This window comes from Acomys russatus, chromosome 17 (genome assembly GCF_903995435.1).
Source record: "Acomys russatus chromosome 17, mAcoRus1.1, whole genome shotgun sequence".
In the NCBI taxonomy this organism is placed as follows: Eukaryota; Metazoa; Chordata; class Mammalia; order Rodentia; family Muridae; genus Acomys; species Acomys russatus.
This window is the reverse complement of record NC_067153.1, coordinates 42897369-42920433: the sequence shown is the minus strand read 5'-3', so window position 1 is coordinate 42920433 and position 23065 is coordinate 42897369. Positions and strand designations below refer to the sequence as shown.

Here is a 23065-nt window from a genome sequence, read left to right as displayed (position 1 = left end):
TAAGCAAGAACAACCTAGAAACCCTGATTCTCCTGCTCTCACCTGCCAAGTGCTAAGATTACAGACCTGAGCCACCATGCCTGTCTTTATGCAGGGCTTGGTATCAAACTTAGGGCTTCCTGCATGCTAGGTAAATACTCTACTGACTGGGGCACAATTTCTAGCCCCAAAGTCCTAATTTCTTTAAGAGTGTCAATTTGTTATTTTATTTTATTTATTTTGAGACCTCACTATATAGCTTTGGCTGGCTCGCAGCTACCTGTGTAGACCAGGATGGCGACTCAGTCAGAGATCTGCTTCTCTGCCTCACAAGTGCTGAAATTAAAGCCATGTGTCGCACTACATGCAGGTTGAAGGCTTGATTTCTCTTTCTCTCTCTCTCTCTCTCTCTCTCTCTCTCTCTCTCTCTCTCTCTCTCTCTCTCTCTCTCTCTCTCTCTCTCTCTCTCTCTGTCTCCTCTCTGTCTCTCCTCTCTCTCTCTTGTTTTTGTCTTTTTGAGACAATTTTTCTCAATGTAGCCCTGGTTGTCCTGGACTCACTTTGTGGACCAAGTTGGCCTCGAACTCACAGAGATCTGCCTGCCTCTGCCTCCCAAAGGGCTGGGATTATAGGTCTGTGCCACCTCACTAAACCTAAGACTTGATTTTTCCTTTTTCTTTTCTTTTTTTTCTGGAGACACCACCACTGCCTGGCAACACTTGATTTTTCTAAACATATTTTATAATAAGTTTAAGAGTTGCCGGGTGTGGTGGCGCACACCTTTAATCCCAGCACTCGAGAGGCAGAGGCAGGTAGATCACTGTGAGTTCGAGGCCAGCCTGGTCTACAAAGCGAGTCCAGGACAGCCATGACTAACACAGAGAGACCCTGTCTCGAACCCCCCCCCCAAAAAAAACGAGTCTCCCCCTGGCTCCTAATCTCATATGCAGTCAAGGATAGCCTTGAACTATTGATCTGTCAGCCTCTGCCTACTGAAACTGCACCAGCTTGCTTGCCCTTCGCTAGTGATTGTTAAAGCACCCACCCAGCCTTAGCAAGAGAACAGTATCAAAGAACTTGAGGACTGCCACATGGCCAGAAAGTATTTGTGAATAGAAAACAGAAATGAAGGTGAGACCCTCAGCTTCCGGAAAGCTTGTGTTACATTGTCTTTCTAAAACACGAATCAAACTGAATTATGATCGTTTGCTTATTTGCTCATTGGCTGCCTGGGGCTGACTGAGCTTAAACACTGTAACTAATCAAAATGCATATGCTTACTTCTTTTTTTTTAATGGTTTTTTTTTTTTTTGGTTTTTTGAGACAGGGTCTCTCTGTGTAGCCTTGGCCATCCTGGACTCACTTTGTAGACCAGGCTGGCCTCGAACTCACAGCGATTCGCCTGCCTCTGCCTCCCGAGTGCTGGGATTAAAGGCGTGCGCCACCACGCCCGGCTTTTAATGGTTTTTTGAGACAGGGTTTCTCTGTGTCTCCTTGACTGTCCTGGACTCACTTTGTAGACCAGGCTGGCCTCGAACTCACAACGATCTGCCTGCCACTGCCTCCTGAGTGCTGGGATTAAAGGATGCTTACTTCAAATACCCTGATCTTTGACTCACTTAACATGGATGCCTCATTACAGGTATAATTGGTTGAACCCAGATAAAGAGCCTATTCAAAACCAAGAGGCTCTTACACATTTAGGTATGCCTTCAATCAGAATTTCCTCTTGGTGCTGGAGAGGTGGCTCAGTCGTTAAGAGCCCTGGCTGCTCTTCCACAGGGTCCGGGTTCAATTCCTAGCACCTGTATGACAGCTCACAATTGTTTGTAACTCCAAGATCTGACACCCTCACACAGACATACATGCAGGTAAAACACCAATGCACATAAAATAAAAATAGATGGGGCAGTGGTGGTACACGCCTTTAATCCCGCACTTGGTAGGCAAAGGCAAGTAGATCTCTGAGTTCGAGGCCAGCCTGGTCTACAAAGTGAGTTCAGGACAGCCAAGGCTATACAAAGAAACTGTGTCTCGAAAAACCAAAAGTTAAAAATAAAATAAAAATATAAGTAAGCCAGGCGTGGTGGCGCACGAAAAACCAAAAAGTAAACAAAAATAGATTTAAAAAGAAAACGAAAAAACAATTTCTTTTTGGGGCTGTAGGGATGGCTCAGTACTTAAGATCTCTTGCTCTTTTTTTTTTCCTAAAGAAAACAGGACTTTATTGAAAGCTTGACTCTAGGGGCTGAGGGATATGGCTCAAGTTGCTGTGGTTCAGTTCACGGCACTCACATGGCAGCTCCAGGTCCACGGGATTTGGCGCCTTCATCTGGATTCCACAGGCACCGCAAGTACATGCTGGACCCATACCGACCAAAAAAAGCGGGGGGAGGGGCGCCAAGAAAAACTTTGGTTCTGATACCTGGAGAATCTAGATGCCCTTGTTGTCCTGGGCTTCTTCCTGTATTGCCAGCCACACCTGGAAAGCTCAAACCTCGTTTAGCATGGGGCAGGGCAGGTGCCTAATCCACAAGCTGATTTAGGCAGCTGTTCTTTCCCTCTCATCAACGGCATGAGCCTACACACACCTCAGCTACTGGGAGGTCTTCTCTTGGCTATGATACCCAGTACGGTCCAGAGACCAAGCCTGCAGTTTCCTGGGGCAACTGGAATTCACATTGCATCCCCTGTGGCGGCATAGCACAAGGATCTGTGAACCGTGCTCCCAGGAGAGATCTCTTGCTCTTAGCCAATGTTTGGTTCGCAGAACTACTATTACTCTGCTTCAGCCCACCTACTTGTGATGTCATTGCTTACCTACTACAGGGCGTGACCCTGCCCAGGGCCTTGTAAAAGGATAGACCCTCCTCCTCGTGATCTCTTGCTCTTTCTCTCTTACTCCTCCCCACCTTCTCTCTTTCTCTTTCTCTCTCTCTCTCCCTCTCCCCACTCTCTTCCTGTCTCTGTCTCTCTCTGGGGTACCCCTCTCCCTGTTTCCTTCTCCCCCCATGCTCATTTAATAAACTCCTCTACAACATAATATCTGCTGCCTGGTACCTTCTTGTACCTTATCTTGCCTCATATATCTTACTGCCTTTAATTTTTAAATATAACAACTATCCTCTGTAACTCCAGTTACACCATCTCTTCTGATCTCCCCACTACCGCGCATATGCCGTGCACATATATAGAGGGAAACAAATGAGGAAAGGCAGCACTCGGGAGGCAGAGGCAAGCAGATCGCTGTGAGTTCGAGGCCAGGCTGGTCTACAAAGCGAGTCCAGGACAGCTAGGGCTACAAAGAGAACACCCTGTCTCAAAAACAAACAAAAGAAAGAAAGAAAGAAAAAAAAAAAAAAAGAAAACTTGTTGCTATCTCACCGGACTAGGTTTGGTTTACAGCACTCACAGCTGTCTGTAACTTAGAAAAGGCCAGGCACGCACGAGGTGTACCTACATACACGCAGGCAAAACATTCGTATGTAAATCTGAAAATTAAAAATAATATGAACGAGACATGACATCTGTGTACTGAACTGAGAGACAGGACTTGAGAGAGGTGTGCCCGAAATCATGGCCTATTAAAGGTAAGTCAGTGTCGCATCAAAATCACTGGCTCAGTTCTAAAGGTGACAGCGTAGCGCATGGACACAAACAATGCAGCCATTTTTCTTCATTATCAAGTTTGGCTGCTGCAGAATGCCGTAGCCTCCCTGCGTTCTAAACGTCTGCGTCGCCGAGGTATTTGGTTAAGTTTGAGCTCAACCGCTCGCCGTACGGCTGCTACTTGTCAATCACGAGTGGGCGGGAACGCGTGTGCAACAGGACGCTGGATTCGCGCCCTTCGACCCGGCGTCCCCCGCGGCAGCACGCTCGCACGCTGAGGGGGCGGGGCCATTAGGTGGCTTTATATAGCCTGCGCCGGCGGCTCGTCGACCTCTATCGGCGGCGTGTGACGGTCAGGATGGTGAGTATGCGGGCGGTGCTTGTGTCTTTTGTTTCCTGCTGGCCTTGCGGTGTCTGTGTCCGTCCGCGCCACCGCGTCCGCACCCACACTAAGGGTGTGCTCTAGGAGCACGGAGGCCACAACGCAGGCCGCGAGCGAGCCTAGGTGCCGGGGCCTCGACGAGCCCTGTAGACAACGTGCGTGGCCCACGGACGGCATGGGCCTGTGGGAGAGACTTTGTGTTGAGCGCGGACCTAAAGGCTGCTCATTTTCGGATCGTTTATTTTGGGGTTATTTCGAGGTTTGGGTCTATGCTTAGCATACTAGGGAAGGCCGTGGCTTTAGGAATTGCATTGACTAAAACGGAGTCGCTGCACAAAACTGGTCGATTCTCCGTTTTGAAGTGTGGGCCTCCGGAGTTCCCAGAAGCCACAAATGATGAACCTTCTGACGGGCGGACAGAAACTCTGTGCTGATTGTCATGTTCTGATTTGGCATTGGGAGTTCCCGGGGCCTACCTGTAGCCGCCATGTTGCCACTTGCTAAGTGAGTCATGAAAGAGCACAGAGGATGGCCTGTTTAGCCATTTGTAATAGAGCGTAGCTGGAAAGCATGCTAAGTCAAGTCTACTTTCTGATGACGTTCTTGAAAGTGGAATGTTCTCCTGGGCTTAATCATCGAAGTCTATGAGAGCAGTCTGTCCAACAGGTGAGGACGCTAATGCTGATTTCTCTCCCTTTACCCCAGTCTCACAGGAAATTCTCTGCTCCCAGGCATGGGTCCTTGGGCTTCTTGCCTCGGAAGCGCAGCAGCCGGCATCGCGGGAAAGTGAAGAGCTTCCCCAAGGATGACCCTTCCAAGCCGGTTCACCTCACAGCCTTTCTCGGCTACAAGGCTGGCATGACCCACATCGTCCGGGAAGTCGACAGGCCAGGATCTAGTATGTACAATACGTGTTTCCTCGTAACATTTGAGCAGATTATAATTACACTTCGGCTTCTGTAGTTGCCAAGAGCCCCCACAGGGGATGGCTCATCTAGTGTGGTTTGTGCTGAAGCTGACTTAAAGTGTTAGTGCCCACTGAGCGAGAAAGAGTTGCAGAGTGCTGGGTAGATAATAGTCCTATGGGGCTGAAGAAAGTTGATCCTTCCCATCCATGTGGGTGCTTGGGGATCAACCCCAGGTCCTCTGGAAGGTCGGTCACAGCTGCCGAGCAAGCCCCATTCTGAGAAGGGTTTCCACCTGCATACTTTTCCAGGCACAGGTAGCAGTTTCTTGTCTGGGTAGTAAATTGTGACGAGATCTGAAACCAGGCTAGTGATAGGTTTGTTTTTTAAAGACTGCCTGGAGTGAAGCACATGGCATTTTGCATTAGTTCTGCAATTGTGTAGGTTAGGCATCATGACCTGGAACATTAGGGTTTAACTGAGTTAGAAGCTCCCATTGGGCATCCTGGAAAGCCAGATAGGGCCCAGTGGCCTGATACAGAAGCAGAAAGCCCTTCTGAAAAATGTGCGTGTGTGTTTGTGTTGGGGAACTTGACCACCTTCTGATGGCTGTCTTGACAGAGGTGAACAAGAAAGAAGTCGTGGAGGCTGTAACCATTGTGGAAACCCCACCCATGGTGGTTGTGGGCATTGTGGGATATGTAGAAACCCCACGAGGCCTCCGGACCTTCAAGACAGTGTTTGCCGAACACATCAGCGATGAGTGTAAAAGGCGGTTCTATAAGAACTGGTAAGCTGGAGAAGCTCAGACCTCGCTGGGTCTTTCAGTGCAAGTGCTTTGACTAAAGGCTTCCAGAGACCATGGGTTTTTGAGCTGAAAGCTGATTCCATTAAGCCTTGTGGGTGTTGGTTGGCTGAACTACTGGAAAAGTGGCAAATGAAGCTGGGAAACAGGCAGATTTTGCTTCTGGGCCTTAGTTTGGCTTTCTTGGCCTGGAGAGTAAGCTTTAAACAAGTCCTGTACCTCTGACCTGGGTCTCTAAATTTCCAGTAGTGTGAAGTGTGCCCTCAGGTAGAGAAAGGGGGGTTTTGGTACCCTGGAGCAAGAATTGTGTTCTGTATGCTTGTGGCTTACATTAACCTGTGGACCTCTGCTCAGCTCCGCTCGGCACTGCCCGATGAGCTCCATCCAGGCTCCGCTTGCCGGTGGAAAAGGCTCCTTAGAAGCCGGCAATGAGCCCAGTCCCCACATGGTGCCAGTGTGCCTTCCTCTCACCCTGTGCAAGGGCGATGAAGGCCTGCACCCGGCCCCTCCCCCAACTCTGCTCTGCTCCTGAAGGCACAAGTCTAAGAAGAAGGCCTTTACCAAGTACTGTAAGAAATGGCAGGACGACATGGGCAAGAAGCAGCTGGAGAAGGACTTCAACAGCATGAAGAAGTACTGCCAGGTCATCCGCATAATTGCCCACACTCAGGTGAGCACCTGCCTTTGTCTAGTAGTGTGATGCCTTTTTCATTGGCTCCTACAGTTTTTTTCTGTCATTGCACAGGGATTTTACAATATAATACCATGAGGGGCACTAGGACTTAAGTAAACTTAAACTCTGGCCAGTGTGCTCTAATGGGTGTAGTGCTACTTTGGGGTCTCTAACCAGCAGAGGGCGCTATGACACTTGTTTAGATCTCAGGCTTAATTTCTATTTGTGTCCCTGGCTAACCTGGAATACTTCTGTCTTAGGGTATGGACTTCTTCTCTTGACAGCCTAGTCAACCAGTGGGAATTGTTCCCACTGGCAAAAGTCAGGGCCCTTAGACTTTGAGCTTCGGGGTGATTTTCTTTTCCAGTTCATCTACTCACAACATGCTGCTTTCAACCTGAGCTAAGCTTTACCTGCCTCTCCTAGATGCGCCTGCTTCCTCTGCGCCAGAAGAAGGCGCACTTGATGGAGATCCAGGTGAACGGGGGCACTGTGGCTGAGAAGCTAGACTGGGCTAGAGAGAGGCTGGAGCAGCAGGTTCCTGTGAACCAGGTGTTTGGACAGGATGAGATGATTGATGTCATCGGGGTGACAAAAGGGAAAGGATATAAAGGTAAGCTTCGTGTTGTGTGATTCTGTTGACTGTGGGAGCTTGACCTAGCTATTCTGAGACCCTAGAGTGTATGCTATACACACCCAAGGAACTTCCTCACAAAGAGTAACACTCTTATCCAGATAGGAGCCAATCACTAGCACCCATGTGGCCATGGAGGTGGGGTTTCCCCAGAGGCAAGCTCTGCCCCTAAGGTAGCTGAATTGGTGAGCTATAATTAAACTGCCTCATACATGGCCAACCTCTGGCATCCAGCTTGTGTGTAGCTGCACATGCAGACAGATACTGAAACTACAGATAACTTGGAATGAAGGTTGTGTTTAGGCAGGCACCCATCTATCCAACCTGATTAAAATAGGACTAAAGCCGGGTGTGGTGTTGCATACCTTTAATCCCAGCACTCAGGAGGCAGAGGCAGGTAGATCCGCTGTGAGTTCAAGGCCAGCCTGGTCTACGAAGTGAGTCCAGGACAGCCAAGGCTGCACAGAAACTGTTTTGGGAACAAAAAAAGACTAGATACGTCTGGGATTGGTCTTGAGCTATGGGGTTCATATTTACCCATTTTATGGTAGCTAATTCAGTAATCAGTGTTCTTATCACGCTTAACCTCAGATGGATACTCATAAGGGACATTGTGCCAGGCCCCTTACTACAATTACATCATCTTTCCAGGTGTGACCAGTCGTTGGCATACAAAGAAACTACCCCGGAAGACCCACAGAGGCCTGCGCAAAGTTGCCTGTATTGGAGCCTGGCACCCTGCCCGTGTGGCTTTCTCGGTGGCTCGAGCTGGGCAGAAGGGCTACCATCATCGAACAGAGATTAACAAGAAGGTAAGAAAGTTGACTGGTGTTCTGCAGATGGGAGACCTGGATGATGAGACTGTTAGTCCATTAGCTGTATGCCTCTGCCTGACTCAGATTCAACACCACTGATCAATGTGCCAACCCTTCCCCAGGGAGATTTTTGGAAGGATCATTTTTATAAGCAATCAATGTTTTCTGAGATAGCTGCATAGCACACAATCCTGTCTGCCTGGATTAAGTTTATAAGTGTGAGCTGCCACCATACCCAGTATCTTTTAGTTAGGCTCATGCAGCCTGGTGGCTGTAACTGTAGCAGAAGAGGGACCTTGAGCCTCTGTCATTCTTGGGTCTTAAGTGCTGGGACTACAAGCAACCATGTCCCACTAAAGGAGCATTGTTTTTTTTTTTTTTTCCGAGACAGGGTTTCTCTGTGTAGCCTTGGCCATCCTGGACTCACTCTGTAGACCAGGCTGGCCTCAAACTCACAGTGATCCGCCTGCCTCTGCCTTCCAAGTGCTGGGATTAAAGGCGTGCGCTAGCACGCCCAGCAAGGAGCATTTTTTTAAATTAAAAAATACTCATTACATACAGTGTTCTGCATGTATGCCTGCACACCAGAAGAGGGCACCAGATCTCATTGTTATGAGCCATCATGTGGTTGGTGAGAATAGAACTCAGGACCTCTGGAAGAGCAGTCAGTGCTCTGAAGCTATCTCTCCCGCCCCTAAAGGAGTTTCTTTTCTTTTCTTTTCTTTTTTTCGAGACAGGGTCTTTCTGTGTAGTCTTGGCCATCCTGGACTCACTTTGTAGACCAGGCTGGCCTCGAACTCACAGCGATCTGCCTGCCTCTGCCTCAGGAGTTTTTCAAGACGAGGTTTCTCTGTGTAGCCTTGGCTGTCCTGGACTTGCATTGTTGACCAGGATGACCTCGAACTCAGTGATCCGTCTGCCTCACGTGTGCTGAGATTAAAGGCATGCACCACCACGCCTGGCTCATAAAGCAGTATTTTTAATCTAGCTCCACTACCTGGAAAACACAGCTGTAGAACTCCTAGGCTTGCTGCTAATCTTGTTACTAGACTAGTTGCTGGCAGCTCTATTAATCTGCTTTCTGCCCTTGGGTGTTAGTTCTTAACTTGGACTGCCTTCTCAGTTGTTGATGTGCCCTTGTGTTTGTTCAGATTTACAAGATTGGTCAAGGCTACCTCATCAAGGACGGTAAGCTGATCAAGAACAATGCATCTACTGACTATGACCTGTCTGACAAGAGCATCAACCCACTGGTGAGTGCTGGCTGACACCTAGTGTGCTTTTGTCCGATAGGGGTTGCCATTCATGCACACAGCGTCTGACTGCTTGTCCACTGGGTGGGGGTTGGAAAAAGATTCAAGCATAGCTGTTCTGTGATGAGGCTCTGGAATATGCGCTGGGCACAGCGCCCGAGTGAAGCTGAGGAACCATTCCCTGTTGCCTTCCTTCTGAGAACAGCCCTGCTGTGAGTTTTTGTCTACATCTTTAGCTAATTTACCTCACTGACCAATAGCTTTCTGTGATTCCCTAGGGTGGCTTTGTCCATTATGGTGAAGTGACCAATGATTTCGTCATGCTCAAAGGCTGTGTGGTGGGAACCAAGAAGCGAGTGCTTACTCTTCGTAAGGTGAGATTGATTGACCCTGAGGCCTGTGACCCCAAGGAAAGTGACAAGCCTGAGCTGTGGGGAAATTGGCCTGTGTGGGTATTGAAATCCTGAGGACAGACCATGTGTGGCCTCACAGTTTTCCTAGTTTGCACAGAACCTCTGCTCAGCTTCATGTCACTGGTGGCTAGGTGTTTGGTCAGTGCTGGAGTTCTGTCAGTCACCAGCTGTTCATTCTGGCCCACAGTCCTTGCTGGTGCAGACCAAACGGCGAGCTCTGGAGAAGATTGACCTGAAGTTTATTGACACTACCTCCAAGTTTGGCCACGGTCGTTTCCAGACCATGGAGGAGAAGAAAGCATTCATGGTAAGGAACTACCTGGGCTGGGGGCACCTGCCAGGCTCTTAACATCTTAGCTGTCAGTAGGGATAGTGAAGATGGTAAACTCTGCTGTTTCCTCCTTCACAGGGACCACTCAAGAAAGACCGCATTGCCAAGGAGGAAGGTGCTTAATGCCAGAAGCAATTTGTGCAGCTTGTGGGGTCTCAATAAAAACTTTTCCAGTGACATTGGCTCCTCATTTCCTTGAGCAATACATCGGTGGGAGGACAGTTCTATACTGGCACTTGAGGTCAGAGGGACAGTTGCTAAGACAAGTTTTTAGTACCTAAAGCAAATGTGGTTGAGTATGCGGAGGTTTAGTATGATAGCTTCCAGTTGGGGCTTGTTAGATACTTTAGCAGGCACAAAGGCTTGCTATGCAGGCCTTGCCTTATCACTTACAAGGTGAGCATTGGCTCTGAGGCCCTGATGGCAGCCTACCCATTACATTAGATGGGCCTGGGAGTCAGCCCTGCAACTGATGGTAGGCTAACACCTGGGGCAGGCCCAGGAGACTGGAACCCTGGACTTGGAGTTAAGGATAGTTGTGGGTTCTGGAAACAACCTTGACCCTCATCTCCAGACACCCTAGCTCAAGCACCAGGCAGGGAGGTAAAGTGTGTAGAAGGTGGGAGTTTGGGTTTTTGAGTGAACTGTAGAAAGCCATCCCCCAGGCTTGTTTTACTGGTGCCTGCTGTTCACTTAAAGTAGTGGAGGAAGAAACCTGGACCTTGGAATTCCTTTTGGACACTTGTTTCCTTGAGAGGTAGGTAAGTGCAGAGACAGCCACTGGCTACCAAAGACCTCTCAGGCTTGAAAAGATGCCTCAGATGAAGGAGAAGGTGCAGAGGCCCCTTTTGGACTCTGGTCGCAGCTCCTGGGGGAGGAGAGCTGCAAAAGCAACCTGTACCTCCCTGCTTAGTTACTGCAGGTTGCCCTGGTCTCCCCTGGACAGCTTGGTGCGCACACATGCTTATTTAACTTTGGAGTGCTGCATCTGTGCTTGCGTGGGAGTCCCCAGGTACAGATGTAGTTCCCCCAGCTTCTGCAAAGCTATTGATGCCTCCCCAGTTTCCCGTGTGCAAGAAGAGCCCATCTCCCATACCTGTGCCTTGTTCCTACCCTGCTTTCCTCAGACCAGAACCCCTAGACATGCCTCATTGGAATCCAGTGGTGACAAGGAGTTTCAATCCTGGAAAACATACCTACTGAGACCTTAATAAGCATGTGGGAACAGGGAAGATGTGGCCGTAGCTGCCATCTCCTTAAAAGGCATGACAGATCTGTTGCCTTTACCTAGGTGAATGGCCCAAGGAGGCAGAGGGGTGGCCAGCTGGCTGCCACCTCCTGGGCTCACCTCAAAGTTCTCTAACCTGGATCCTGGTGACAGTCTCCCTGGGGTAGGGATGGTCTCAGGCTGCCTCCCTTCCTTGGTACTACAGGCAAACATTCTGCCAGCTCTCTGCATGCTGCTACTAGTCTGAGGCTTTTGTGGTCCCCTTAACTGTCCTACCCTCTACTAAAGACCTGCTTGCCTCTCTACCTCAGGGCCCGGTCCTTGGTCAAGCCTGGAGCCAATTCCTAAGATCCTGGTAGCTCTTTGTCCCTGTCTGAGCCTGAGATTGTCACCCCTCAGAATCCTTAGGGTCACTCAAGTAGATTCTGCTAACTACCCCATGGTACAGAGGCAAGGCTGTATGACAGCATGATTAAAGGTACATGGTGAGCAGCTGTGGGCCTGCAATGCTGGGACTGAGCCTGAGCATCATGAAGGAATAGCTGTAAAGCCTGGTGTGGCTGCTGAGGGGAGCAGAGCCTGTCTGGTGAGCACCTTCTGCTGGCCTTCAGTCCCATAACTGCTGCTCCCATTTCACAGATGGGAAGTGAGGTGATAGCTGCTTCTGAGCTTCTTTGGGTCACACATCACTGATCCTGACAGCCCACAGAGGTAAATTGAGGCAGAGAAGCTAACCATTCCTTGATGAGACTCCCAGGGGTAGGAAAGCCAGAGGTAGGTGCTGCTTCAGGAAGCTCTAAACACCTGAGTACCATGTCCACCAAAGCTCCATGAAGAATGGAGGGATGTTCCCAGTGTTACTTAGGTCCCTTGAATCTAGGTCTCTTCCCCTTTGGCCTAAATTTTCTTCACAAATTGAGGTGATGGATTGTTCACCCCTGACAGGCACAGAGGAGTCACACTGCAGTGGGTCCCTGAGTGGCCATAGTAGCTGCAGGTCACTGGCTTCATGTGACTAAGGAGAAGTGGCCCTGCCTCCCTCTCCTCACTTGAGCTCTGTTTAGCCTGGCAGTGGAAGGCTGAGGGAAGGTGCTAAAGATAGCTGAAGCAGCCACTTCCTCATCACTGCAGCCTCCACCCTGTTGCCCCGTTGGCTCCTCCAGCAGCTGTCTGGTCAGTGCCTAGCCTGGGGCATGACACAGGGTACCAGATGACAGTGGCTGACCGTACTTCTGAGGCAGCCTTATCCTGTCAATCCACAGATAACAGTAAGCAAAGTGGCAACAGTCCCCATGCATATACCATATGCATCTTGACATGGGTACTGCCCTTTATACCAGAACAGTACCACCAAGGCTTGTTAACCAATCAAGACAGTCTCCCATTCATCCATGGTAGACCTGGGCCCTTTGGCCTGAGAGCTGCCAGCTCCCAGCTCACCACTGACCTCAACTTTTGGGTCTTGTACTGGGGACTCCCAGCAGCCAAGCCAACCAAAAACAACAAGAAAGGGTTTCTGTCTGTCCTGGAACTCACTCTGTAGACCAGACTGGCTCTTAACTTACAGATGTGCCTGCCTCTGCTTCCCTGAGTGCTCCAGGTAGGGGCTGTTTCTAAAGACAAGGTTTGGGGCACAGAGCAGGGAGTGGAAGGGAGTCAGACCCGGGGTTACGGTCTCTTCCCTGTGAGCACTTTCTTCTAAGGCAAGGCCCTCCTGGCTGAAGGGCTTTCCGTAGTTCACACTTTTCACATGTCAACAACATTTATGAAGTACCTACTGTGTGCTGGGCTCATGGCATGCTCCTTAGCCCCATTTTGGGTCTGTAAATATTTGTTACGATGTCTAGTCAGCCTTGCAAGGTGATTACAAAAGCAGGCCAGTGAGAGGCAAGCTAACGTACCCAGAGGGACATAGCAAACATCTCTGCATGACCTTGTACTCTAAAGATTTGTATTTTTATTATGTATACAGTGCTCTGCCTGCATACCAGAAGAGGGCATTTGACCACATTAGAAGTGGTTGTGAGCCACCATGTAGTTTCTGGGAATTGAACACAGGTCCTTTGGAAGAGCAGTTGGTGCTCTTAACCTCTAAGCCATCTCTCCAGCACAAGATTTTTCTTTCTTTTATTTATTCATTTCTTTTTTGCTTTTTTGAGACAGGGTTTCTCTGTGTAGCCTTGGCTACCCTGGACTCCCTTTGTAGACCAGGCTGGCCTCAAAGTCAAGTCGATCTGCCTGCCTCTCTGCCTCTCGAGTGCTGGGATTAAAGGCGTGCGCCACCACGCCTGGCAAGATATTTATTTTTAGATGAGGTTACCCAGGCTTCCCTGGGTCTCACTCTGTAGATTAGACTAAGCTTGCATCCTGATCCTTCTGTGGTCAGCCTCAAACACTAGGGAGCTCCAGGCATGTGCCACTATGCCCAGCTACTACCCAGAGTGTTAGATTTGATTCACAAAACTAGAGGTGGCACTCAGCAGTCTTAGGTAGGGCCAGCCCAGGCCTTCTACATGGGAAAATAAAATTCAGTGGCATGAGTACTGCGCAGGCAGGAAGACACAGAACTGCCTCGCCATCTTCCCTGGACACTGTACTCTGTAGTCATAGCAACCTGAAGCTATGCTATAGCCTTCTGCTGCCTGTACCCCTGCTAGTCCTGCCTGGTGTGACCTCCGCCTGTAGGCTAGGCTGTCTGAAAGCAATTTGTGCAGGGCCCAGCACACAGTAGGCACTCAGGAACTGAGTCAAATGAACTGCCTACTGTGTGTTTAAATTCACTAGCCTGGATAAGCTGGGAGGGTTTTTTTTTTTTTTTGTTTTTTGTTTTGTTTTGTTTTGTTTTGCGGCTGCAGCTGCTGTTTTGGCTTTGTTGTGTTTGTTTTACTTTTGGTTTGCTTGAGATAGTCATGTAGCCAAGGCTAGCCTTGAACTCCTTATGCAGCTGAGGATGACCAGAACTTCTGATCCTCTACCACAACCAGAGAACCATACTGCAAGTTGTCCTCTGACCTCCATCTATGCATTATGGCGTTGCCCCCTCCTACCTAAAACACGTATACACACACATAGCAACAACCACAATCATAACAGCCTGGCAACAGGCAGAAAGCTGGGGGTGGGAACCAGGAGTTACTACTTCCCCACCCAGATCCAGACTCTGCATCTCAGTCCACACAGGGCCTCTTCCTACCCAGGATGAGCAGGATGATGGGGAGACCACTCTCTGTAAGGCCACGCTTGGCTTATATGTCACATACCATTTCACAGCAGAGACCACGGACTGAGTAAGTACCAGTCTGTCCTGGGCTCGTTCACCTAGGCAGGGAATCAGGTGGCCCACGCCCTACAGATTCCGAACAAGTTGTTCCCTTTGCTTGGATGTTTTTCCCTCCTCCACATGGGGAACGGGGGCTCACCCTGCTGATTTTCTCAGTGGGCCCTCCTCCTGAGCGAAGCCTTCTGGAATGCCCCCAGTTTCAGAGCCACTGGTCAGCTCTTACTTTCTGGCCTTCTCTGTGTGGGTGTCTGACCCCATGTCACCACATGTGCTGCTGTTGACTCTGGGTCCTAGCCACACACCACCTCCTGGAGTCAGGGCCATCTGTCCAATTGTTCTTGGGCCCCACAAAAGTCCACTGAAAGACCTATAGATTGAGACATGAATAGGAAGCTGAAAAAAAAAAAAAAAAAGAATGAGGTGATAGTGTCCCTGTCCTAAGCTATGGCAAGCTAACTGTACCTCCTCGGGCCCTTTGTGCTGGCTCTGCCTGCTTCCTAGCTTTTTGGTTCCTTAGAAATGCAAAGAAGTGACATGTCCACTCTGTAGGCTGCTCTCTGACTCTGCCCTGCCTACCTCTTCTCTCCCATCGCTAGACCTGCCTCCATCCTGCTTATTGTCATCCTGTTGTCCTATAGGGCAGGGCCCTCTGTTTTGGTCACCATTATCCAAGCTTCCAGAGAAATGTGGGTGGAAATGGAAGCGGCTGGGAGTGCGTGAGAAAAGGGGGAAAGCGCCCAGCCACAGTGACTTCCTCAAAACAAAATTAGGAAAAGATGAAGTGAAAACGGCTTGGGCAGCAGAATATGCTCCGTAACCCATCACAGGAAAGGGGTGAGCTGTGTCTCAGGGGACAGGCCTGTGGCTCAGTGTGTCTGTGTGACTTGGAGGGGCTTGCCTCTAGAATAATGGGCTTCTGGGCCTTGGAGGTGAGGGTTAGTTAGACCGTCATCTCTAGCCTAGATGCTCTGAGACTCCCCAAGGCTGTTGGTTTGTTTCCTCTGTCCTGCCTTCCCCTAAAAGGTCCCAACCTCAGCTCTGGTACCTACTGTGTGACCTTGAACAAGTGACTAAACCCCTGGACTTTGGTCTCAGGCCCAATCCAAGACCCAGCCAGGCTGAGCTCCAGATGCCTCCAGAGACCCCGGGTGGAAGCAATAGTGATGTATAAGGGGCCCAGAGAGACACCTGGGAGGCTCCAGGAGGACCACAGGGAGGACTCTCAGGTGACCTGGTCAGTAAAGAATCAGAGAGAGGGAGCACAAGAATAAGCAGAGGGGGGCTGGAGAGATGGCGCAGTGGTTAAGGGCATTGACTGCTCTTCCAGAGGTCCTGAGTTCAATTCCCAGCCACCACATAGTGGCTCACAACTATCTACAATGTCATCTGATGCCCTCATCTGGCCTGCAGGTGTACATGCAGACAGAGTGCTGTGTAATAATAAATAAATCTTAAGCAGACGGTGCACCTCAGAAAGACAGCAAGCCTCCAGCCTAATGGGAGTAAGGTGTGAGCAGCCACAGGAGAGAGCTTGGACTTCATCCTGGGGTAGCAGGGAGCCATAGGAGGAGAGGCAAAGGTTTAAGTAGGAAAAGAGTCCCAGGAGAAGGTGAAACATGAGGCCTTTCTAGAAGAGAGGACATGGAAGTGAGCCTTGGACAATAAGAGAGCAGTAGGTTGGGTATTGTGGCACACTGCTGTCCAACTGCCACACTGGGAAGGTGATAGCGAGAGATCAGATTAGCCTCAGCTACATAAGGAGTTTGAGTCCAACTTGGGCTACATGAGACCCTGCCTCAAAGGAAGATGAGAAAGAGCTAACAAAAGAAACAAAACAACAACAAAAACCAACAAGCTTTAAGCAAAAACAAGTTGTAAAGAGCATAAGCATGCTGGGACCCTTTGGGCAAACTGCTGCTCTCTCTGGTCTTAATTTCTACCTGCCCTGCCAGGGCCTCACTTGACCTTTTTGTCTTTTGTTTGTCTCTCTCTCTCTCTTTTTTTTTTTTTTTTTTTGGTTTTTCGAGACAGGGTCTTCCTGTGTAGCCTTGGTCATCCTGGACTCACTTTGTAGACCAGGCTGGCCTCGAACTCACAGCGATCCGCCTGCCTCTGCCTCCCGAGTGCTGGGATTAAAGGCGTGCGCCACCACGCCCGGCTTGACTTTTTTTTTTTTTTTTTAATTTCATGAACATTGGTGAGAGGGTGTCACATCCCTTGGAACTTGAATTACAGACAGTTGTGAGCTGTCATGGGGGTGCTGGGAATTGAACCGGGGTCCTTTGTTGGAAGAACAGATAGTGCTCTTAACCACTGAGCCATCTCTCCAGACCCTTGTTTGTCTCTTTTTAAAAAATAAGTTCTTGAGGGGCTGAAGAGATGGCTCAGCGGTTGGGAGCACTGACTGTTCTTCCAGAGGACCTGGGTTCAATTCCCAGTACCCACATGGCAGCTCACAGCTGTCTGTAACTCCAAAATCTGACACCCGTAGACATACAATGCACATAAAATAAAAATAAATTCATTAAAAATAATAAGTTCTTGAAAACACCTGTAATTCCAGCACTTGTGGAGGCAGAGGCAGGTGGATCTCTGTGAGTTCAAGGCCAGTCTGGTCTACAAAGTGAGTCCAGAACAGCCAGGACTATAAAAGGAACTTTCTTGAAAAACCAAAACCAAACCAAAGCCAAGACCAAAACCAAAACAAAACCTAATATAAAATAAGTTCTTTTCTACTTAAAATTTTCTTTCTTTTTTCCTTCCTGTCGTCGTCTTCTTCTTCTTCTTCTTCTTCTTCTTCTTCTTCTTCTTCTTCTTCTTCTTCTTCTTCTTCTTCTGCCATCGCCTCTGCCAGGATTTCTCTCTGTGTAACAGTCCTGACTGTCCTAGAACTTGATTTGTAGAACAGGCTGACCTTGAACTCAGAGGTTTGCCTGCCTTTGACTCTGTGCTGGGATTCAAGGCTGTACTACCACTGCCCAGTGATTTCTTTTCTTTTCTTTTTAATTTATGTTTTTGGATATGGGTGTTTTGACTTCATGTATGTCTGTTCACTAAAGACATGCCTGGTTCTGAGGAAACCAGAAGAAGGGATTGGATCCCCTTGAACTGGAGTTACAGATGGTTGTGAGCCTCTATGTGGGTGCTGGGAATGGAGCCCTGGGTCCTTTGGAAGAGCAGCCAGTGTTCTTAGCCACTGAGCCATCTCTCCAGCCTCTCTTAGAGTTTTAACATTGTATAGAGATATCTAGAATCTTCCAGAGGGTGAGTCAGATTCTGAATTTAGCCAGGGATCCTGCCTTCCTGCCTGTCTCAGTTTCTCCTCTGCACCAGGCTAGGGTGAGGCAGGAAGGGTAATAATGGTGGATTGTCAGAAACCATCCAGCCCCAGGGGCCAGATGCCAGGGATTGTTTTCCATCCCTAGGAGGGTGGGCCTTTCCTGCCAGGAGAAAATTCCAAGGGAAAGATCCTGCCACCCCCGGTGACCACACACCCTCCACCAACCCTTTGGCATCTCTCTGCACGTTCCTTCTTTCCTGCATCTCTCCTGGCCTCTCATGTGGGGAGGAGAGGCCTCCAGCACCCAGGTTTAGCTCACAAATGCCCTGTCTCTTTCCTGTCCCATCCTGTTTGCAGCCCAGGCTCAAGGTACTGGCCTGATGTTCCCAGCCAGCGCTTGTCTTGTCTTGCTGCGGCACACTAGTCTGCTTGGCTGGAAGGTCGGGGGGCTCCTGTTTGGGGTGTAGGGGATTATGATGGGGAGGATTTCAGCCTCTAAGAGCTTTGCTCCCCAAGCTCCTGATTTCTGTGATTCTAACCCTTGTCTGTAAGAGTCTGGGCTTCAAGTCTTGATCTCGGCTGAAAGGTCAAGAAGGAAGCAACACCAAGCTCCTGAAAGTCCCCACATTCGTTCTCAGTGATAGAATGGAAAATGGCCCAGCAGTTAATGGTCCTGGAATTTTCTGGTTGGAACAACTTGTGTTCGAATTTCTGCAGAGCCATTGTGGTTCTAGAGCCATGCTGCTGGTGGGGAGGGCATGACAGTGGCTGCCATGGTGGCAGGCCAGGTGCACTGGTGTGGGCGTTGGTGGCAGCTTGGGTGCTGACAGCTGGGCAGGGCCTGTTGTCTGAGCTTATCACCCCTGGCCCTGACCCAGGAAGAAGAGTGACAAGGACAAGGGGGTAGCCCAGAGACCAGAAGGAAACCTTTCACAAGCTCAGCCATGGGTTCTCTCACTTGGGCTCCTCCTCCTCTTCCTTATTTTTATTTTATGAGCATTTGCCTGTATGGATGTATATACAGTTTGTGCGTGCCTGGTGCTTGAGGAGGCCAGAAGTGAGCATCACATAGTCTGGGACTGGAGTTACAGATGGTTGTGGGCTACCATGTGGGTCTTCTAGGAAAGCAGTCAGTGCCCTTAACCATAGAGCTGCCTCTCAAACCCCCTTTTTTCCCTTTTGTTTTTAATCTTTTGTTTGTTTTTGTTTTGTTTTGAGACAGAGTCTCAATATGTAACCCTGATTATCCTAAAACCAGGCTGGCCTTGAACTTCTAGAGATCCTTCCAAGAGCTGGGATTAAAGGTTTGCACCACTATGCCTGGACCTTTCTTGTTCCTGAGTGCACAATGGCTGAGCATGCTAGAGGCCCTCTGGGAGACACCTCTGAATAAGTAGGGGCCCAAGCACAGGCAATGGTGGGAGTAGTCCTTGTCCTGTTGAGAGCAAGGGTAACCAGGACTTTTTGGCGCCAGCCAGGAGTATTCCCATGGGTCTCATATTAATCGACCCTTTGCAGGAAGGGTTACCCTTTTCCTAGCTGTTGGTGTCTGTGTGACACCTATATCATGCCTGCCCCTCACTGGGGTTCTTACTGCCTAACCTCTGCTGCATTCTGCACTTGCCTGTCTTCTCTACCCCCCTACAACCTGCCAAGTGTCCCCCTGCTCTGGGGGAGCTTTCACCCCTGTCCGCCACACTTGGCAGGCTCTACACAGGGCTGCGAGAGCTGGAATTTGGAGCAGCTCCTGGCATATGCATACTGTTGCATCCTGCAAGCCTGCTGGGGCGCCTCCTCTGACTCTGGGCCAGGAATTCCTCTTGATTGCTCCCCACAAACCCTGGGGCAAGAGGTTGCTGTGAGAAGGGCTAGGCGGAGGCTAGAAGTGGGGATAGAAGGAAGGAAAGGGGACGCTATGGCTGGAGGTACTTGGCAGGTAGGTTGAAAAGAGACAATTTCTGACTTTGTCCCCTGCTAGCTCACCATTACAGGCTATCCGTGGGCACACGTGATCACAGCGTGCCTCTTCTGTAGGCTTCTATGGAATCCATGATTTACCTATTCTATACATTTTTTATTCTATATATTATTGAACATTTACATTCTGAGCCTGCACTGTATGCTAGGATATAAACCTGAGAGAGAGAGAGGAACCCTGTTCGCACAGGGTCACCTTCCATTGGGAGGACGCCCTCGCCATGTGTTGAAGGCAGGAACGTGAGGAGGAAAGCACATAATAGGAAGATCTAGCCAGTGGATGCTGGGGTGGAGAGCTTAGGGAATGCATGATGTGAGTTGGGAAGGAGACATTCGTAACTGGACCAGTTCCAGAGAAAGCACAGCTCAGGCAGAGACCTGAGGTTGGGAGATTGGCAAAGAGTTGGTTTTTCAAGACAGGGTCTCTCTGTGTAGCCTTGCCTGTCCTGGACTCGCTTTGTAGGCCAGGCCAACCTGGAACTCACAGCGATCCGCCTGCCTCTGCCTCCCGAGTGCTGAGATTAAAGGCGTGCCCCACCACTCCCGGCTTCAGTTTTGTTTTTAATTTTATATGTGTGGGTGTTTTTCCTGTGTGTATGACTGTGCACCATATGCATGTTGGTGCCAGTGGAGGCCAAAAGAGGGCGCTAGATCCCCTAGAACTGGAGACGTATAGGCTGTGAGCCACCATGTGGGTGCTAGAAATCAAACCTGGGTCCTCTGGAAGAGCAGCCAGTGCTCTTAACCATTGAGCTATGTCTCCAACCCCATCTTTTTTTCTTCTTTTTTCCATTTTAGATTTGTTTATTTATTTATTTATACAGTGTTCTGCCTGTATGTACACCTGCATTCCAGAAGAGGGCACCAGACCTTATTATAAATGGTTGTGAGCCAATATGTGGTTGTTGGGAATTGAACTTAGGACCTCTGGAAGAGCAGCCAGTGCTCTTAACCTCTGAGCCATCCCTCCAGCACCTCCAGTCCCATCTTTTAAGTTTTGAAAGATTTAGAGACTACGAGGTAGATGATGGGCTGGGAAAAGGTTGGGAAGGAAACAGGGTGCAGGTGATAAAGGATGGAAGGCTGGGCCCAGGAGGGACACAGGTAATCACTTCTGGAAATCTCTGGAGAGTAAGAGAGAGAGCCCTGCTCTTAGCATGGATGTGGGCAGAGCTGTGCTGGCTAATGTCTGACATCTGGTGGGAGACAGGATCCTGGGTTTGTAGCATTTGCCATTTGTTGTGGGGTAATTAAAGAACCGTAGCTCAGTGTGATTTCTCACACCTGTTATCCCAACAGCAAGTGGAGGCAAGAGGAACAGGAGTTCAAGGCCAGTCCTGGACTATATAAGATACAGTTGGGGGAAAAATTCTAAAATAGGCCAAGCATGGTGACACACATTATTAGTCCCAGCACTTGGGAGACAGAGGCAGGAGGATCTCTATTAGAGGCTAGCCTGGTCTACATAGCAAGTAGAGCCAGCTAAAGCTACATAGTGAGACCTTGTCTTAAAAAAACAGAAGCCGGGCTGGGCGTAGTGGCGCACGCCTTTAATCCCAGTACTCAGGAGGCAGAGGCAGGGGCATCACTATGAGTTTGAGGCCAGCCTGGTCTACAAAGCGAGTCCAGGACAGCTAAGGCTACCCAGAGAAACCCTATCTTGAAAAACAAAACAAAACAAAACAAAAACAAAAAAAATAAAATAAAACAAAAAGCCTTGCCGGGTGTGGAAGTGAGTACCTTTAATACCAGTGCCCAGAAGGCAGAGGCAAAAGGATCTCTGTGAGTTGGAGGCTAGTGTGGTCTACATAGCAAGTTCTAGGCCAGCCAGGGCTACTGAGATTCTGTCTAAAAAACAAACAGGCCAGGTGGTGGTGGCCCAAGCCTTTTACTCCCAGCGCTGGGAGGCAGAGGTAGGCGGAACTCTGTGAGATCAAGGCCAACCTGGTCTACACAGAGACCAGGACAAGAACAGTCAAGGTTACACAGAGAAACCCTGTCTCGAAAAACCAAACCAAACCAATCAACTCCCCCGCCCCCCCCCCATCCCCTCCGCTAAAACAAACAAACAAAGCGCTATAGTCAACGTAGCTTGCAAAGTGTATTGTGGTCACACACACCAAAGCGTGTGGAGAGGCAATTAGGTTGGGCTAAGAGATGAGGGTCTGATGTGATATGATTTTATCAAAGGTGTGTGTGTGTGTGTGGTGTATTTTATGTGTTTGGGTGTTTTCCCTGCATGTCTGTGTACCACATGCGTGCAGTGCCCGAGGAAGGCAGAAGAAGACATCTGATTCTCAGGAACTGGCGTTACAGCTGGTTGTTTGCTGCCTTGTGAGTGCTAGGATTCAAACCTGGGTCCTCTGGAAGTGCTCTTAGCTGCTAAGCTATCTCTCCAGCCCCTGTGACTGCATTTGAAATCGGGAGAGGTACTCCCAGGCACCACCAGAGTCCCATGAGTGTGAAGAGAAAATAGACCTCTGAGGATCATTGCCTCAGGGAGCTGGCTTGGAAGGCGGAGCATCCTGCTGGGAGGAGCCTGCGTTCTTACTCTAAGCCTGCCTGGCCACTCATTTGCTGTGCAACCTAGAACATCTTGCCCACCCCGATGGCCTCTGGGTCTCAAGGTACGTGGGACAACTGACTAGCCCCTGAATGGGGCTATGGTTTTATTTATTTCTTTTCTTTTTTACTACTGATGTGTTTGAAGACACTCACTTGGCCTTGCCTAGGCTTGCCCAGTCCTCCAGCTGTGTTAGTGATGTCACCTCTGGGGAGACAGTGACTTCAGGTGGGGTTTACCCTGCCCCAGGCTCCTCTGGCTCAGTGCCAGGAACAGCTTCTTCCTGGGAGCTTTCAGGGGTTGTTCTCCTTTCTGACCCCCCTCTCTGTAGGTTGTATGGGGGTGGAGTTTGTGGTCTGGGCCTTCCCAAGCAGACCTGGAACACCTGGAGGTCAAGGTAGGGCAGGAGACTGCAGGGCAGACATGGACTCTCTCCTCACAGTGGCCAGCTGCTTGGCCTTGTACAAGTCAGTTTTGTTCTCTGGTCTATTCAAAGGGGAGGGCGGGTCAGGGCTCCTGCTGCTGAGACAAGGCAGGGATGCCTGAACCAGAGCATGTGGCTCTGCAGCTTGAAGCCACAAGAAATGATTCCATCAGCATCATGGATAACCAGGATAAGTGGATTTTGAAGGCTCAAATGCCACCCATGCCCAGATGGTGCACACCTGTTGTCTTTTTGTTTGAATTTGTTTTTGTTTTTCAAGACAGGGTCTCTCTGTGTTGCCTTGGCTGCCCTGGACTCACTTTGTAGACCAGGCTGGCCTCAAACTCACAGCGATCCACCTGCCTCTGCCTCCCGAATGCTGGGATTAAAGGCGTGCACTATCACGCCTGGCCTCAGCTGTTGTCTTTAAGCCAGTCCTGGGCCCAGTTGCCTCCTGCCCCCTCTCTGAAGATGCTCGTGGCCCAAATTAGGCTATAGCTTCCTTGTCTTCTTT

The 23065-nt window shown here is 49.6% G+C and overlaps 1 protein-coding gene and 3 non-coding genes across 4 annotated transcripts; all 4 read left to right on the top strand.

The window, feature by feature from the left end:
* Window positions 1-3866: 3866 nt before the first annotated feature.
* Window positions 3867-9976, top strand: Rpl3 (ribosomal protein L3). Its single transcript, XM_051160010.1, has 10 exons — window positions 3867-3949; window positions 4676-4868; window positions 5497-5665; window positions 6215-6350; window positions 6780-6966; window positions 7639-7799; window positions 8954-9055; window positions 9334-9429; window positions 9656-9775; window positions 9878-9976. Exons 1-10 carry the CDS (start codon window positions 3947-3949, stop codon window positions 9920-9922), a joined length of 1212 nt encoding a protein of 403 aa, XP_051015967.1. The 5' UTR covers window positions 3867-3946; the 3' UTR covers window positions 9923-9976.
* Window positions 4359-4422, top strand: LOC127201872 (small nucleolar RNA SNORD43). The gene has a single exon (XR_007832217.1). It is a non-coding gene; the product is annotated as a small nucleolar RNA SNORD43 (small nucleolar RNA).
* LOC127201898 (small nucleolar RNA U82P) lies at window positions 6160-6214 on the top strand. Its single transcript, XR_007832237.1, has one exon. It is a non-coding gene; the product is annotated as a small nucleolar RNA U82P (small nucleolar RNA).
* LOC127201896 (small nucleolar RNA U83B) lies at window positions 9168-9261 on the top strand. Its single transcript, XR_007832235.1, has one exon. It is a non-coding gene; the product is annotated as a small nucleolar RNA U83B (small nucleolar RNA).
* Window positions 9977-23065: the final 13089 nt, after the last annotated feature.

What these genes read in the sequence shown, in the direction of transcription:
- Rpl3 (XM_051160010.1), top strand. An exon ending in AGGCGGTTCTATAAGAACTG is followed by an intron (nt 5,666 to 6,214) that starts GTAAGCTGGAGA and finishes CTGCTCCTGAAG; the next exon opens with GCACAAGTCTAAGAAGAAGG. An exon ending in GAGTGCTTACTCTTCGTAAG is followed by an intron (nt 9,430 to 9,655) that starts GTGAGATTGATT and finishes TCTGGCCCACAG; the next exon opens with TCCTTGCTGGTGCAGACCAA.